This window comes from Desmodus rotundus, chromosome 9 (assembly GCF_022682495.2).
Source record: "Desmodus rotundus isolate HL8 chromosome 9, HLdesRot8A.1, whole genome shotgun sequence".
NCBI lineage: Eukaryota > Metazoa > Chordata > Mammalia > Chiroptera > Phyllostomidae > Desmodus > Desmodus rotundus.
In genome coordinates, this window is record NC_071395.1 from 105,981,081 (window position 1) to 105,997,772 (window position 16,692).

Here is a 16,692-nt window from a genome sequence, read left to right on the forward strand (position 1 = left end):
TGGGCGCCTGCGCCTGCGAATTATCACCACCGACTGCGGGTCAGAGCAGCAGCCAGTTTGGTGTTTAGTTTGTCCCCACAGAGTGACTGAAGAGGGAGTGATAATGGAGCCACTGTGAAAGGGCAGGCCTTTGGGGGTGGCCTGGGGTAGCTTATCAGACCCCAGACAGGAGGCCCAGCTGCAAAGGCCCCAGGAGGGAGGAGGGAGGAAGAGAGAGAAGGGGGGCCTCCACTCTGACACCTTTGTGTGTGCGAAGGAGTGTGACCCCTGGTTCCTCCAGTGACCCCTTACCTGGAAGCCAGTGACCAACACAAGTCAGGGAGGGCTGCTCGACTCAGGAATGAGAGGCTCAGGTGACCAGCCGGGGAGCGGCACCACCACCCGCTCTCTGGACTCAGGCTTGGCCTGTGCGTAAGGGCCTCCACCAGCCAGACAGAGCCGCCACGCTATCAGACAGGTCCTATATATTTTTATTTTTGGAAGTTAAAGTAGATACAGCAATATACAAAAAAACAAAAACAAAACACCAAAAAACCCACAATAATATAAATTTTTACACTATGAAGTATACACTGGAATTGGATGCAGTGGCCAGAACAGCAGCTTACAAACCACTGTGTAAGTAGGTTAAGCGATGGATGGGAACCCCGAGGTCGGGCTGGGGCCGGGCGGGGTCGGACAATGGAGAGAAGACGGGCAGCTTCTGGAGGACTTGGTTCTTTAAGAGAGCGGCCAAACCAAGCCTCGGCTCCTCTCAGAACTTTGCTACAATCAGAGTTAAACCCAGATACAAATGCTACCTCAAAGCGCCGAACTCGACAGTATCTGCTCCAGAGACGCCCGGATCCTTGCCGCAGGTCCCCCCGCTCTGAATCTTCCCTCATTTCATGAGTCAAGATTATGAACGAGAGCGCTGCGGCAAGGGGAGAGCTCTGTCCACTGCTAGGCAGGAGGACAGGATGGCCAAGGGCAACCCGTTTGTTGGAGAGAAGGTCCTTATGCCCTTAATTCAGCAACTGGCTAATCTGGCCATGACAAAGAGCATCTACAGACACCGATCAAACGATACCGTGGTTCTGGACCCCCACTCTGGCCGTGCCTCTGGGCCACCGGGGCCCCAACGTCAAAGAGCAGCCCTCACGCTCCTAAGTATTCTGAAGGACACAGTGAATTTGACCTGTTCTGCCCCATCTATGGGGCCCCAATGGACAGGCGGTAGTTACCCGTGTGAGGGGGGAGGCTGGGTGCATACTCCCTCACACAGGACCGACTGAGCCTTTGCCCCTGGCTTAGCCACGTGAAGAAGTAATTTACAGGTGCTGTGGGCAATCGCCAAAAAACTGGGACAAGAACCACATTCCCTGAGCTCAACCAGACCCTTGGTTGGGGCCCCACAGTCTGAGTCACGTTCAACCTGTAACTTTCTCCCTCTTATTCCAGGAAGTCCTGAGACCAGGAGTCCTAAAGCAAACAGGGCAAGGGACCTTTGGACACAGCAAGGAGCCACGCCGCCCGAGGGGTCAGGTGGACTGGGGGAAGGAAAGAGAATCATCCCGTTCCTTATAAGGCACCCACAGCACCACCTGGGCTCTGAAAGGGGCGTGAGTCCAGGAGGAAAGAGACGGGTTATAAGCACCCCTCTGCCCAGCCTTACCTACTAACAGGCCAACACATAAAAGGGAAAAATAAAAACTCTGTTTATTAAAAGAAAAAAATCTAGAATGTTTAGGTTCTCTTTCAACCGTCCTATTTCAAAACCGAAGGCCAAGCCACAGCTCCAGACGTCTTTTCGGAGTTGGACCTGAAGCCCATTTCAGGGTTTATATAAAGTCTCAGCCTGGAGAAAGCTGAATGCCTAAAGCACCGAGAAGACTATTAACTGAGTTTTCTTAAATACAGAAAAGGCTATGCTGATACAGTGTTTTTTGCCCTTTAGTTATTATTATTTTTTTTTAAATTTAAAAAGAAACCTAGGGGCTTTGCAAGTCCTCTCTTTTATTTGGACGTTAGCAAGGTTAAAAGTGCAATGCCAGGGTTCGCAGCTAGAGGCAGCCTGTGGCATTAGCTTTCGGAGACGGGCAGAGGGCACCTCGCACAGAGGCACACGTCTAACCAGCTGCTGAGAAAGGAGGGCAGGGGAGCAAAGAAAAGAAAGCATTTCCTTCCCCCAGCCCCTGCCGCCCCTTCCACATCCCCTGATCACAGTCTCAGAGAACGCTTTCTTATTTGCATTTAGATAAAAGCATATCACCCACATTCATTCATTTCTCTATTTGAAAAAAGTGCCCAGATCGCTCAAAGACAGCAGGAGGAGGAGAGTCAGACAAATCTGGAACCACAGCGCTAGGAGTTCAGACGCTCTGGGGGTTGGCTGTGTGGGGGTGGGACACAGGCGGGCGCCTCATTCATCTCTCTCCGCAGCTTCAGTCCTCCCTCGGCGCCTCACATGGGGGAGGTGGCGCACTCTGAGGTCAGTTCCATGTCGAATGTGAGGGACTCTGGAGGGACACACAGGGAAAGCCAGTTGAGTCGCCTGAGCCCTTCAGCCAGCAGGGCACACCCCTCGCCCTTTGGGGGACAGAGAGGCTCAGGCCACCTCTGCCCTTGAGGGTCAGAGTCGGACAGCCCAGATTCACTCTCCTCCCTACAGGAGGCCCTCTGGAAGGGCACTGTCCCCTCTGACCTTAGTCACTCCCAACTCTGTGTGTTTAGAGACGACCAGGCCGCCCCACTGAACGCAGCAGCTGCGGGTGGCTAGTCCACCGAGAGGGGCTGTAGCTACAAACACCCGCAGGCTGCAAAGACCCGGTGCAAGAAAACCTCATCCACTTTCTTCTCGCACAGTGAACTGATAGCAATTTGGATTTATTGGGCTAAATACAAAAAATTAAAATTAACTTCACTTGTTCCTCTCCACTTTTTTTAACATGACTACTAGGCAATCACAAACTCGTGGCGCAGCCTGTTTCTGGCGGAGAGCGCCGCTCCAGGGCCCCTTTTACAAGCTGTGTGACCCGCTCTGGGCTCCACACACGGGAAGTCACCCGAGGGGGACCACCTTCCCTCGCAGGGACAGCCTGCCGACTGAGCACTCACCGAACTGCCCTCCCGATGAGGGCTCAGCACCTTCACCATTATTTCCAAACTGCATCAAGGAATCTAAAGTGCGGGGGGACATCGGCAGGTCAATGGTACTGCTGCAGGTCGTTCTGTAGGAAAGGGGGCAGCGGGAGGCGAAGGGCCGCGTTGACAAGACACAGTGGGTAAAAAAAAAAGAAAAGAAAAGAAGAACAAAACACACACACACAAGCCATCAAACTCTGGTCTCCAACAGAAAAATAAAAGCTCAAGCTTCTTAAACACACCAGGTCACTTTGAGAACTAAACATAGCCCAGGGCCTTCCAACCCTTCGTAGGGGAACTCGCACCCGGAGCCCCACCCCAGGGGGCACTGAGGACATAAGAAGTGAAGGTGAAATTGGGAGAGGAAGCCACTTACGGTGTCACGCAGATAAACTTGGTCTTCAGGTAGGGGGCGGCACCTGGGAGGAGGAAAACAGGGGCTTACTCATCGGGACCCCATGCTGGTGCCTGGCAGGAGGAAGCCAGCTGCCTCACCAGGCAGACTGGAAACTCTCCATCCGAGAGCAGAGACTGCTCTGAGGCTGCCCTTCCTCACTAACGATGTGTTAGGCGCTTGCGGCTTGGAAGGAAGTTCAATTCTTTCCGTAAAGCTTTCCTTAGCTACAGAGACCTTTCAGCATACCCTCATCCGACCTGCACCCCGAGGAACGTCAGCCTCGTGTCCATCATTTCCCTGGACTGTGCCAACCCTTAACTGCCTGGCTGTGTCTGAGGGCAGTGTGCTGGCCTGGCCATATCACTCGGAGGGCTTCTCCGCACGCAGGGGCAGAGCTCCGGGCGTCCTGTTCAGGTACCAGTGCCATCAGGTCTTTCGGAGGACGTGAAGCCTCTCATGCTCGTGGTTCCACAGCCAAGTGTCACACCTTCTATTCCTACCAGCACTAACCTGCCTCTCTTACGTCTTTAGGTGAGGGTGTCAAGCTTTCCTGCTGGATAACCATGTCACACAGAAAGCAGCCTCTCTGTCACAGGGAGGTGTCTGGGGTACAGCACAGGGGACTCTGGACGGGAAGACAGGAGCCCAGAACCTGGGGCAAGACACTTCACCCCTCGCATATGCAATAGATGGGAGGGGGAAGAGGGAGGTGCCCGTTCTGTCAATCATAACCCTTGTCCTAGACTTAGACATGTGAAAATCGGAATGAATGCATTTTCGGTGCTCAGTGCTTACACCAAGAGGCCGGGGAACCTTGGAGATACTGGCGTGAGCTGTGGGGCGTTCAGGCGAGCAGTCATGGAGGAGGCACGGGGCACGGTGAGGAGGGCTGAGAGAAGCACGTTTACAAAGCAAGGGGCTCATGCAGAAACTGAGGGATCAGGAAGGACAACGACAACCTGAGAAAACACACCGCTGAGGGGCCCTCAGGTCCCTGCCCCTCAGGTCAATTTGTGGCCAAGAAATAGATTTGGGCAGTGCAGCCTCCAAAGAAGCCACGGAGGCAGGGTTCTGGTGTCTTAGAACTCCATTTGGCCCAGGCCTGAGGGCAGCTGACCCCAAGACATAAAAGGATTTAACCCCTGTAATCGAGGTAGCTGAGACAAGCAGCGCCAGCCTGAGATGGAGCTGCACAGGCCCAGGAGGGCTGGGACTAAAGCTGACTTATGGCTCCATACAAGGCTGTACATATGCTTTATCCAATTTGCACGGTAAGGGATGTGTCATTTCTAAGAGGGCTCTCTCTCCCAAAACCATAAGGAAACACTGCCTGTGCTTATGGAGATGCAAGGAGGAAGGAAGAGTCCTGGAAAGACCATCCACCTCTGGGAGACAGTAATACCTTCGTGACTGGAGGAGAAAAGACATTGTCACAGGCCCATCTGCCTGAGGACCTCCATTTTAACACAGGGCTCCGCCCGCACCCTGCCGCCCCTACGTGCCCTGCCTACCCCACTGCCAGGCTCGGGCTCTCCACACTGAGCCCCTCTCTGCACTCGGCTCACACCAGCCTCCCCAGGGGGCAGTCGAAGCCCTCAAGTCATTCGTTCCTGTTTTGTGACTGGCATTTTGCCCCTCAGGAAACACCGATGTTTCCAGGCAGGAAAGGCCCTTGCCTCCCGGGCACACAGGAGGGGCAGACGGTCACAGAGGGCACAGCCTTGGATTGGGGACTCGGATCCTGAAAGCTTAATTAGTCGGAGGACCAGCACATGGACCTAATTGTCCTCTGCAGAAGGAACAAAGAGCAGTGTGAGGCGGGCTGATAAACACATCTCCCAACTGAAGCACAAGGTGGAAAGAGAGATAAGTAGCAGACAGGAAGTGAGAGTTAAACTCTTCTAGAATATGAACAAAACTCAAAACCAGAACAAGGGCAAAAGGAAAGTCAATTGTCGACTAGCTCAAATTCCCTCTTCCAATTCCTCCTCTTCCCACCCCGAGAAATTCTTCAGAGGGAATTCCTATGAAAAAGTGGGAGGGAAGCTGGGGAGTTTGTGTGTGAGCTATTTGTACAAAAACCGTCTTTTCAAAACCAACTGGGGCAGGGAAGCTAACCTCAAAGGATCACTTTAAGCCACTGTTGGCTCTGTGATTAAGAAAAGTTAAATGAAAACAAAAGTGGCAAATCACAGATTCCTCATCAGGGAACCTAGAGAATCAAAAGCAGGAACACGGGTGGGAACAGACCAGAAGGGCTCCGCCCCTCCACGCTGAAGGCAGTGCTCGAGATTACAGGTTCAATGTACAATAATTCACATACACCTTACATGAACACATTAAAAATACCTTACGGTCAACAGCTACACAGTCTAAACACCACACTCCACACCCCTCACAGTTACCATCTAGCCCTTCAATTCGCTCTCCGACTCTGCTCTCAGAGCTCGTGTGAGTGCTGCGAACACTCATCTCCTCCAGGGCGCTTTCCCGGCCTGTCCACACTGCTGACAGCGTGCGGTGACGGGGAAGGAAGTGCGCTAGACTGAAGTCTGGGTCACAAGCCTTCCAGCACCTGCTAGGTGAGGCGCGCTCAGCTGCCTGAGCACCCATTACTAAAGAATTCTGTCCTTGCTTTCTCTTTGTGGCATTTCAAGTGTGTTTGGGGGGCGGAGATGCTCCCTGGGGGCACAGACTAGTGACTCTGAGTACTCTCCTCTCTGCAACCCATCAGCCACCCCGAAAGCACTCACTGCAAAGTGCCTTCCCATAAAGAGGAATACAGATCACTGGTTCTGCAGGCACTCACCTGTCTGTTCTCCAAGGATCCTGCAACTTCCCCCCTTTCCCCAGAGATGCCTGCCGTGGAAAATCAACAACTACCTGTGTCAGCCTCAGGATGCTCCTGGCTCTCTGGCCGACAGTACTTTCCGAACGCCTCCTCCTTGGGAATGTCGGGGTAGAGGTAGACCAGGGGAGACACCAGGATGTTGGTGGCATCCATGATCTTGTAGCCCATGATGATTTCCGCGAACGACATGTTGTTCAGCTGCTGCTTGGTGTATGGCTCCACTGACTGGATCTGGGTCTTACCTGAAGGGGGTGCGGTGCGGGAGGGGAAATGATGCAACCTGCGGCCAGGCACCCCCAGAGAAAACTACCTGATGCACCTTTCCTTCCGAGGGAAAGGCTTAGGCCAGCCTAGCACTTGAGACCCTGGGCATCCTGCCCAGTCTCCTGGCACTGCGGATATGTTTGCCAGGCTTCTGGAGAGGCTACCCAGCTGGGTCACAGGTAATACACTTAAATAACGACTCGCATAAGATATATGAACAGGGTAGGTAAGAAAGGAGATGAAGACTAAAATGTAACTTGCAAATTTCTAGGCAAATATTAGCCCCTAGAGCAAGCAAAACAAATTGGCAAACTAATCCTTCCTCAGGGAGAATTTAGAGAAAAGAAGTCACCCGTGTGTTTTGCAAATCTCAGGCAGGAGGTGCAAGGCCATGTCTGCCCACTAGGGGGCAGTGGGTGCTTGGAACTAGGAGCAGCAAAGGAAGCAGCTGAGCTTACCGCTGATGTCCTTCTCTACCCAAGTGAAGGTGACGCCTCCTTCTTTGCTGCTTTCACTGAATCTTAGCAGGAAGGTGCCTGGGGGCTTGGTGCTCAAGATGGCCCTCTCCCGTTCCTTGCTGATGAAGCCCATTATGTACCTGGAGCCAAAGAGGAACAGCAAGGTATGGATGGAAGGGTCCCAGCCCCGGGCCTGCCAAGAGGGCAGGTGACTCGTTACACCTCTGTACTCTGCCAGACACAAGAGCATCAACCTACCCTTCATTCCAAAGGGCCAGAATGTACTTTTTCACAAGATCGATGATATTGTCCAGCCAGACCCAGAAGGAAAAGCCTTTGCCAGCCATGTTTTCCTGGGGAAAAGAATAATGGAAAGCCAAGTCTACCACCACCCTGGCTTTCTCCTTCCTCGGGGCTCAGTGCCACCAACACCCTCAGCACTGTCTGTCCGCAGGTGGGACCTACTGGCCACTGGACTACGAGTCTGAGCCCTTTGGGCCCGGTGCGCTCCGTAACCATCTTATGGGTGAGCACCGCCTCCCACGCCTGCTCCCAAGACGTGACAGCAAGGAATGAACAAGGTTACTTACTTTGCAAAATTTAGCCCATGTGATCTGACACCCTGAATAGTTCACACCAGGTCCTGAAGGAAAAAAGAATAAAGTGGTGTAATTTCCGGCTTTGAATGAAGATCTTACTTCTTGAAACAGAACAATCACTCACACACACTTGTCCTACAATGGGCCACGAAAGCATTGGCTTTCCTGTATTTGAAGGTTGCTACCAGGTACCCACATGCACGTGTGTGCTTCCACGCGTGGGCACACCCCCACACACGCCCTGCTCCCCCCCTCCACTCAACCCCACCCTTTGAACCCCTTCCTCCCTGGCTTGTTGTGTAGCCCAGCGAGGCGGTAGGTGATATATTAAGAACACCCCGTCCCCCGCTTTTCCCTAGCCTTGTGTGGTGGCCCGGGCACCAGCACACACACTGACCAGCTGACAGCTGGTATTAAAGGGTCACATTTAGTGGCAGCACAGGACAAAGCTACTCATAGTCCAGGTAGCACATAAAATACTCTACTAAAATTTTTTTCCAGGTAAAAAAATTAAAAACAAACCAGTTTATTGAAGAAATGGACAGGGATGCCAGGCCTATAGCTCTACCCTCTAGCATGCACTTCGTGTATCATCCTAAGATTAGACAAAGCAGTGCCTAGGGAAGGTGACAAAGATGCCACCAAGGGAAAAGACACCTGCCACCCACCTCATAAGAATGATCACCGGGAGGCCAACTTCCTCTGCACCTAGCTTCCCCCTGCAGGGGCCTGCATTCTCGGGCCCCAACACAGAGCCTCGCTCAGTGAACTTTCTTAAATGAAGGGCCCCATAGGACGGGCTCCTTTTCGGAGGAGTGCAGGAGGGAAAGGAGGTAAAACGCTGACCTAGGAGTTTCTCTGCCAGCGTGGTCAACTGCTCGATGCTCAACCCTCGCTTCGTGGTGGAAGAGAACTGCCAGCTCAGCACCTCGGCCACCTGATCCCAGGTTCCGATGGGGGGTTTCGTGAAAAAGTTCACATTCTGGTGACAACGACACATTTGCACACTGAGATGAGAAGACAGTGATCGAGGGGCCTGCGCAAGGCAGCACAACGGCCTCCGGGCAGTGAGGAGCCAGGCGGGAAGGTGGGTTTCCCTCCAGAGGACAAGGCACTGACCTTGGGGTTGTTGGTCAGCATGTTGTACCACAGGATGGACGCCCAGGCATTCGGCATCTGGCAGATGTTGGAAATCACCACCACGGGCAAGGAGTGGGTCTGTGGGGTGAGTAGGAGATGAGTGGGAGAGGCAGGCGGCCCTCTCGGCTTCCAGAACCTCTCCACCAGTGTCTCCAGGGTTTGGAACCAAAGGCCATGCCGTGAGCTACTCCCACTGCCACCAGAGGAGGAAGGATGCTGAGCACAGGCCACAGGACTCAGGCCGTGGTCTGTACGTCACTGGGAGTGTGTAAAACCTGACTGGCTCAAAGCTGGACTCACGGTCCACAGATTCTTCACGAATAGGAGCCGTGTCTGCCCAGTGAACAGAGAGGCCCCAGAAATCGAAGACTAGGGTTCCTGCTTTTTCAGGTGTATCTTTAATTTAAAGATCAAGAACGTTGGGAGAAGAGAATGCAAAGGCCATAATTTTCTCTGTGCTAAAAACATTAGCTATTTAAATACTATTTTGCCCAAACTTTAGAAATTAGCTATCATCAATTTCTAAATACAGACTTTTATCAAGTTTGCTTAAAGCTGAGTATACACACGTCTTCTAAGAACTCAAGCAGAACTGCACTTCCAGATAGAATATTAAAGGGTTTTTTTTTTTGAGAAAAATAAGCAAAAACACACACAGTACCTTACACAGAGTCATCATCCCCCCTTCTGTAGTAAAAACCCCACCCAGAAGTTCTTGTCCTGACCCTCGCGTGCGGTGCCATCGCTATTCTGCGGCAGGACTCACCTCTAGGTCAATCTTGAGGCCTTGGTGGTACACCTCAGTCTCAAAGGTGATCAGGTGCAGCTCCTCGGTCACAATCAGGGAGGCCTACGGCGACAAGAAGGGCGTTCAGTACTAACAGACGCCGTGGAGGAGAGTAACATGCCACTGCCATGCTGCACTAAGAAGGGTAACCCACTGGGTGGCTAAACTGCCGGGGCCACGACACCCCCACACGCTTCTTCAACACCAGGACTCGCCAATGCTACAGCCCTCACCCTGATCTTTCGCTGGGTTTTATACTATTGCAGAGCCAACTGGTCATTTGTAAGATGGGGGAGGCACAAAGAGAAACAAAACGATGGATGTTGTGCACCCGCCACCCAGTTTAAGGAAAAGACCATTACCACTGAGATGCGCTGGGTGTCCTTCCTCAATTCCGTCCCTGTCCCTCCTCGCTCAGGAGTAACTGCTACTTTACCTTTTCGGGCTTATCATTTCCTAGCTTTATAGTTATGGCTTTACCACAATTATATCTCTGAACAGTATATATAGTTTATTTTAGATGTTTATGAACCTTACACATATGGAATCATGTGCCATGCATCCGGTGGTGACTCGCTTTTCGCATCTTTGCGGGTGTGTGGGAGCGATTTATTCGTTTTCACTGCTGTGTGGTATTCCACATATGGCTGCACCAGAGGTCACTGACCCGTTCTGGCGTAGGTGGGTATTTATGTGCCTTGTGTTTAGGGCTTGTCCTCAGGCCACTGTGACATTTTGTACATGTCTCCTGGGACACACGTGCAAGGCTTCCTCTATTGCTAACTCCAGGAGTGGCACTGCTGACTTATAAGGTACGTCCATTTTATAGGGCCAAATGGTCCTCCAATGCAACCCCAACGGTTCATACTCCCACTGTCAGTGGCAGCCTGATTTTGAACAAGAGCTACCAATGGATCCTAAGAAACGGAATTTCAGTTCATCTTAAAAATATTCTCTTTCTGATTTTAAAGGAAATATGTGTTCAGTTTAAAGTGCACATAATACAGAGACAGTATAGAGTAGCCTCCGATACTAACAGCAGCACAAATACATAAGCACTGCCTGGTGTACAGGCCTCTAGAATTATTTTTAAATATTTATTTATTTTTACACAGAGGGGAAGGGAAGGAGAAAGAGAGGGAGAGAAACATCAATGTGTGGCTGCCTCTCGAGCGCCCCCTACTGGGGACCTGGCCCGCAACCCAGGCAGGTGCCCTGATGGGAATTGAACCAGCGACCCTTTGGTTTGCAGGCTGGAACACACTCACTGAGCCACATCAGCCAGGGCATCCTCTAGAATTTTTTAATGCATACGTAAATGTGCAAAAAACAGTAGTATATTTTTAAAATGAATATACTAATATACTACTTGGATTATTTTGCATCTTGCTTTTTTCTAAACAAACATGCCACATACATATTAACATATCACTGAACATAAACTGCCTTACTCTTTACTGTCAAGCATTATAAATTCAATTCATTGTGGTTTTTGTTTTTTTAAGACCTGCTACATTTTAGAAAAGAGAGAAAAAATGGCTCAAAGACAAATATTAGAAAAAGAACAGGGTGTCACAATTTTTTTTAAAAAGATTAAAAACTAGTTTTTGGTCACATTTGCCTATTTTTCTTAAAGTTTATTCTTGGCACTGAGAATCCAATCATCTGATTCAGTGAGAAGCAGAGAAAAAATATGGGGGATAAACAACAGGTAGGTTTTGCTCTTTTTCTTTTTAAAACTGTTTAACTCAGATTTGTTACATTCCACCTCAGTGAGAAAAATGTCGTAAAAATGGGGAGCCAACCCCCAAGCAGCGCCAGCTGGCAGAGGCTGGAAGAGGAATTTGGAAAGCCCCAGGCCAGGTGGCAGGCCCCTTCTTACTAACTGGGTGTGGGGAGCACAGCAGGGGACTTTCCGCTCCTGCTGCATGGAGATCGAACTCCTGGGACAACCGAGGAAACACTCCAAGCCACGGAACTCACGGCAGATGGGACTTCCGATCATGTCGTTTTGGTCCATGGTGACTTTTCTGAATGACTACAGTTGAAACTGCTGGGTGGCGTCTGTAATTCTAGGCCCTTTTTCTCTCCGCCTCGGAGAAATCCCCCCCAGCTGGCTCCCATCCCCAGTAAAACTTACGTCACAGTTGGCTCGGCCCCCGTTACCACATCTTTGCTCTCTCAGGGTCTGTAGGAAAAGCAAAGAGCACCTCTGTCACGTGAGGTTGCCGCCCCCACCCTCTCCCTCTCCCTCTGCCGGGCCGTGGAGAAGGGGAGGCCAGGTTTCCCGGCGTACCAAGTGTTTGAATTCTGCAGAGAGGCTGCCGTTGTTGGACTCTTCCATGTTCATGACTTTCGTGTTTGTGCCCAGAATGTTAAACTTCCGGGATCTGAATCGCAGGAGAAAAACCAACCACGTAAGGGACTGGGGGGCCGGAGGACGAAGTTAGACTAAACAGAACGAAAGGAAGCCTCTAGGCTGAACTCACCCTCTGAGAGCCGCTACATCCCCCGAGTCTCTGTTGAGAACACAAACCCACGTTAATGAGACAGGCCCTGGGTTTCTTTAGAAAAATCTACTTTGAACACCAGTAATTTACTCTGATAGAAAAGCTGCTGTGCTGCTGGGAGTTTCTATAAGCCAGTCAATTACATCTCATGTGTGAAATATAACAACCCTGTACATGCTTAAGTAGTAGACACAGCTGGTCGTCTACCCGACATCTCCTGCCCTTTTCCTAACTGAACTTGGACTCTGCTCATCACGCCCATCGGAACACAGCCTGCCCGCAGTGCAGAGGTCCAGGGGGTGAGGACATGACCACACGGTCTCAGTCAGACTGGGAAGGAATCGTATCACAGGCTGGATTAATTAATACATCCCCGAGCTTCAGCTGAACATGAGCAAGGAAGCATGTGGCCTATATTACAAGCAACCGTGTTGCAGCCCAGAAGGGAACCTTGGGATGCAGGAGATGCTTACAATGACAGAGAAGGGACAGGAGGTTCCGGGTCCTTGATGCCATCAGTGAGACACTAACCTCACTGTCAGGGACTCGGCCTAACTCTGCATTTCCGGTTACACTGGGTTGCAGACTTCCTTATCGTGCCCCTTCCACTGGGTTTTCTGTAAAGGCTCACTATGACCTGCCACTCAGAGAGTCCCTGTTGACATGCCCTTTCTGGTGTGTCCACTGCCCTCTAACTCTGTGTTTTAAATATGTAGTCTTTTTAAATAGTCACGTTTCTTGGTCTTTTCCTTTTTTTAATTATTTTATACTGTTTTGAAAATCTTTCTCCACTGCTACATATTCTCTTACTTTTTTAGAATTAGTAACAGTTACTATTTATTAAACAGTGTATTCCAAGTGGGTTTACCTATAAATATTGATCAATTTTTAAACCATTCAGAAGATATATTTCCATATATCACATTTTAGAACTTCAGAGTCTTCATCATCATAGTCTCCCTGAGTCTAACCTATCTTTCTTTTTAAAAAAACATTCCTTTTGTATTACAGCTTTGATGTACAATTGACAAACAAAAACTACTATTTAAAGTGTCCAATTTGATACAGTTTCATATATGTATATATACACTATATACACTTGTCGAAACATCAGCACAGTCGAGATAATGAACACATCTGTCATTTCCAGTCTCCCCACACCCACCTGCGCTCTGTTTCCCAATCCCACACTACCCCCCCCACCCCTGTCCCTAGGCGGCCGCTGATCTGCTTTCCGTCACTGTAGATTCATTTGCATTTCTAGAACTTCACGTACATGGAAACATATACTATGTACTTTTTATTTTGTCTAGATTCTTTCACTCAGCACAATTCACATGTATCCATAGTCCATTCCTTTTTGTTGCTGAGCAATACTCCATTCTGCAGATATACCACAAATTGATTTATTCATTCACCTGTTCATAGACGGGTACCTATGAATGGACATTTGCTTACAACCCTTCGTGTGGACATACGCTTTCGTTTCTCTTGGGTTAATCCTCGGAGTGGAAAGTTTGGGACACAGGGTAGGTGCGTGTTTAATTGTTAGGAAACTGCCCAACTGTTTTCCAAAGTGGCTTTACCATTTTGCCATTTCACCACCATTACATTATACGTTTGCCTGCGCTTTTAAGATACTTCTGTTTAAACACATAAATACATCTGGAATTTATTCTCATGGACAGTAAAACTAACTTCTCTCTCTAATCCCACAATATCAAGTTGTGAGATACCATTAATTCCTCATTTGTCTCACTTTTTACACTATTCCTTTCTCACTGAAATGTTTTCCTCAAATAAGATTTTAAACAATACATTTTTGCCTTTTTTGCTTATTATAAGGTCATTTTTCTATTATAATTTCTAACTGGTTAATGCTAACATACGGTTGAAGCTATTAATTTTTATTTATTTATTTATTTATTAAACCTCCCACCTTCCTCAAGTCCCTTACTTCATTAGTAATTATTTTCCAGTTTATTCTATTGTAATTTCCAAATAAATAATTATATTACCTAAAAATAAAAATACAATTAATACATTTTCTCTTTTATTTTTCTATTGATTTTAGGGACAAAGGGAAAGAGAGAGAGAAAAGAAACATCAATGTGTTGTTCTACTTATTTATGCATTCATTGGTTGATTCTTGCATGTGCCCTGACCAGGAATCGAACCTGCAACCTTGGCATATTAGGACAATGCTCTAACCAACTGGTCTACCCTGCTAGGGCCATTTTCTGTTTTATAATCTCTTCAAAAGCTATATAGTAGTCCTGGCCGGTGTGACACAGTGGATTGAGTGCTGCCCTGTGAACCGAAAGGTCACTGGTTCAATTCCCAGTCAGGGCACATGCTTGGGTTGCAGACCAGGGCCCCAGTTGGGGGTATATTTATCGATGTTTCTCTCCCTCTTTTTCTCCCCCTCTTCTCCTCTTTCTAAAAATAAATAAATAAAATATACTTTTTAAAGCTATATGTATTTTAATATTTGAAAGGTATTGTCAAATTCTGAAAATTATTTTATCGTGAAGTGTAGAACAATTTAAAACATCCATTTTCCTCATATATTCTCAGTTTTATATAATATGCGTAAATTACATTTGTAAGTAAAAAATTAAAGAAAAAGAAGGACTCAAAGTCACAAGAGCAATCACAACTCAAATCTGTACCACTGACTTTGTGGTTTTATTCAGGCATGTAAACGGCAACGCACTGCAAGTCTTATGAAAACTTTTGTTCAAAGAAACAAAGATCTCTGAATGGAGATAAAGTCTCTTCGGTTCACATGTTCGTCAAAGCTCTCATTTCTCTGTCATTTGAAAAAAAAGAAAAAAGAGCTAAGGTAAAGGGCACTTACTTGTCGATGCAAACTTTAATTTTAAGCTGATAATTTAACTCAGGGAATTTGACCAGCAATCTATTACCAAAAAAAAGAAGAAAGGTTTCTGAGCAAAGAAAAAAACAATCCAGTTTTAAAAAAAAACAAAACGTCAGAAGGCTCCCCTAGCAACGTCTAGCTGAAGAAATATAAAATTTATAACTCTTCATTTCTAAGAGGTGAATAAAACACAATCCCAAATTCCTCTTCCTGCCAGTACTGTCTTTGATATTAAGTTAAGCATCATCCCTTTAGGCCAAAGGTACTGAAGAAAAAAAAAAAAAAAAAGCCTAAGAAGTAAGAACTTGGACACAGTTCTGAAAGATGCAGCAAAGGAAAATAGAAGCCACTACAGGCTTACGTGCTCTGCAGCTGGTTTTCTTCCTATTAAACCCGAAACCTACCACCAAACCAAGTTTCCAAGTGGGAAATTTCACTGCAGAAGGGCAAACCCCAGCATACCTGTCTGACTGGAGTGTGAAAGTAACACTCCACCCTGCTGGCCCACCACCCACTTGCCCTGTGGTGCCCCTTAGCTCTACAGCACTAAGCCTTACTCTCTCCCTTAAAATCCCCAGGGTAAAGTAGGCTCAAACTCTGGAAAACGACCGGTGTTATTTTGCCCCTTTTGCAGGGCAGAAGGAAACACTGTGTTCTCAGACCGCAGGACTGGAATCATAGGAATATGCCCCAGGAATATGCCTCAAAAAGATGACTCTTCCTTAGCTTTTGGCAGAGGAAACAAAAAGCAAGTCCATATTATGCCAACCAATTCCATACCCGCCACAGTACTGCCTGAGATGTCTGTGAAGAACAACCCAGGCCACCAACTATGCTTTCGTCCTAAGAACGTCCCTCCATAAAATAGCTACCAAAAGTGGAAGTGCACGGCCCACCTGACTTTAGTTGTAAACTGGACACCGGTCTTGATGACTAGCGGCCGGTCGGGGTGCATGGGCATGCAGGGCTGCCGCTCAACCACAAAGGCACTGAAAGGGAGAAGGGACAGCAGTTCACACACTATGCGGTGGGCCAGCCTTCATCCTGGGCGTCTGAAGTGAGCCAGTCTCTCGGTTAAGGATGCGATTGGGGGCGGGGGACCGGGGGACCGTGATGAGGGGAAGGGACAAGGATTCTAAGTTACCTTTTCATTAAGTTTCTGAAGAGCTCCACGATTCTCTCCTCCAGCATTGGCCGGTGCTGTACGATAGGGTCCCCTTTGTAGGACACTTTCTGCTGCAGCTCCTCCAGCTTCTTAATTTGTTGGCGGGTCTGAAGTTGGGATTCTGCTAATGAGGTTATCCTGCCATTAAATAAGGAAGTTACCAGTTACCTAAGGGAGGGCACACGGGTAAAGGGGGGGAGAAGGGAATACCACAGCTCTAAGCACCACTCTGCAGTCTGCTAAATAAGGAGGGGGGCTTTTTTATTGTGGTAAAGTACACATGACATAACATTTACCATCTGTAGGCATACAATTCAGCGGCATTAAATAAGAAAAGGGGGAATTTACCCTGTATTCAATAAAAAAGGGGGAATTTACAAATTCCCCCTTTTTGCCTTTCTAAAACAGTCCCTTCCTAACATTTTACATTTCAAAGAGGTAGCTAGGCACAAAAGAAGTGGTGTCAAAACTTCTGCTACTATATTTAAGAGTTACCATAGGAAGTACTTAAGAGTTA

At 48.4% G+C, this 16,692-nt stretch overlaps 1 protein-coding gene across 4 annotated transcripts in view; it reads right to left on the reverse strand.

The window, feature by feature from the left end:
• Window positions 1-452: 452 nt before the first annotated feature.
• Window positions 453-16,692, reverse strand: part of STAT3 (signal transducer and activator of transcription 3) — a 56,420-nt gene continuing 40,180 nt past the window's right edge. The window contains exons 9-24 of one of the 4 annotated variants that reach the window (XM_024553507.3): window positions 16,155-16,313; window positions 15,907-15,999; window positions 14,990-15,049; window positions 12,109-12,138; window positions 11,916-12,009; window positions 11,760-11,807; window positions 9,599-9,682; window positions 8,812-8,910; window positions 8,539-8,674; window positions 7,684-7,736; window positions 7,352-7,446; window positions 7,094-7,233; window positions 6,401-6,613; window positions 3,500-3,542; window positions 3,097-3,209; window positions 453-2,498 (exon numbers count right to left, since the gene is read on the reverse strand). In XM_024553507.3, coding sequence (XP_024409275.1) covers window positions 2,443-2,498; window positions 3,097-3,209; window positions 3,500-3,542; window positions 6,401-6,613; window positions 7,094-7,233; window positions 7,352-7,446; window positions 7,684-7,736; window positions 8,539-8,674; window positions 8,812-8,910; window positions 9,599-9,682; window positions 11,760-11,807; window positions 11,916-12,009; window positions 12,109-12,138; window positions 14,990-15,049; window positions 15,907-15,999; window positions 16,155-16,313 — 1,516 coding nt within the window. In that variant the 3' untranslated portion in view covers window positions 453-2,442. The remainder of the gene's footprint in view (window positions 2,499-3,096; window positions 3,210-3,499; window positions 3,543-6,400; window positions 6,614-7,093; window positions 7,234-7,351; window positions 7,447-7,683; window positions 7,737-8,538; window positions 8,675-8,811; window positions 8,911-9,598; window positions 9,683-11,759; window positions 11,808-11,915; window positions 12,010-12,108; window positions 12,139-14,989; window positions 15,050-15,906; window positions 16,000-16,154; window positions 16,314-16,692) is intronic. The other 3 variants (XM_045189950.2, XM_024553508.4, XM_024553509.3) reach the window with 3 other exon arrangements.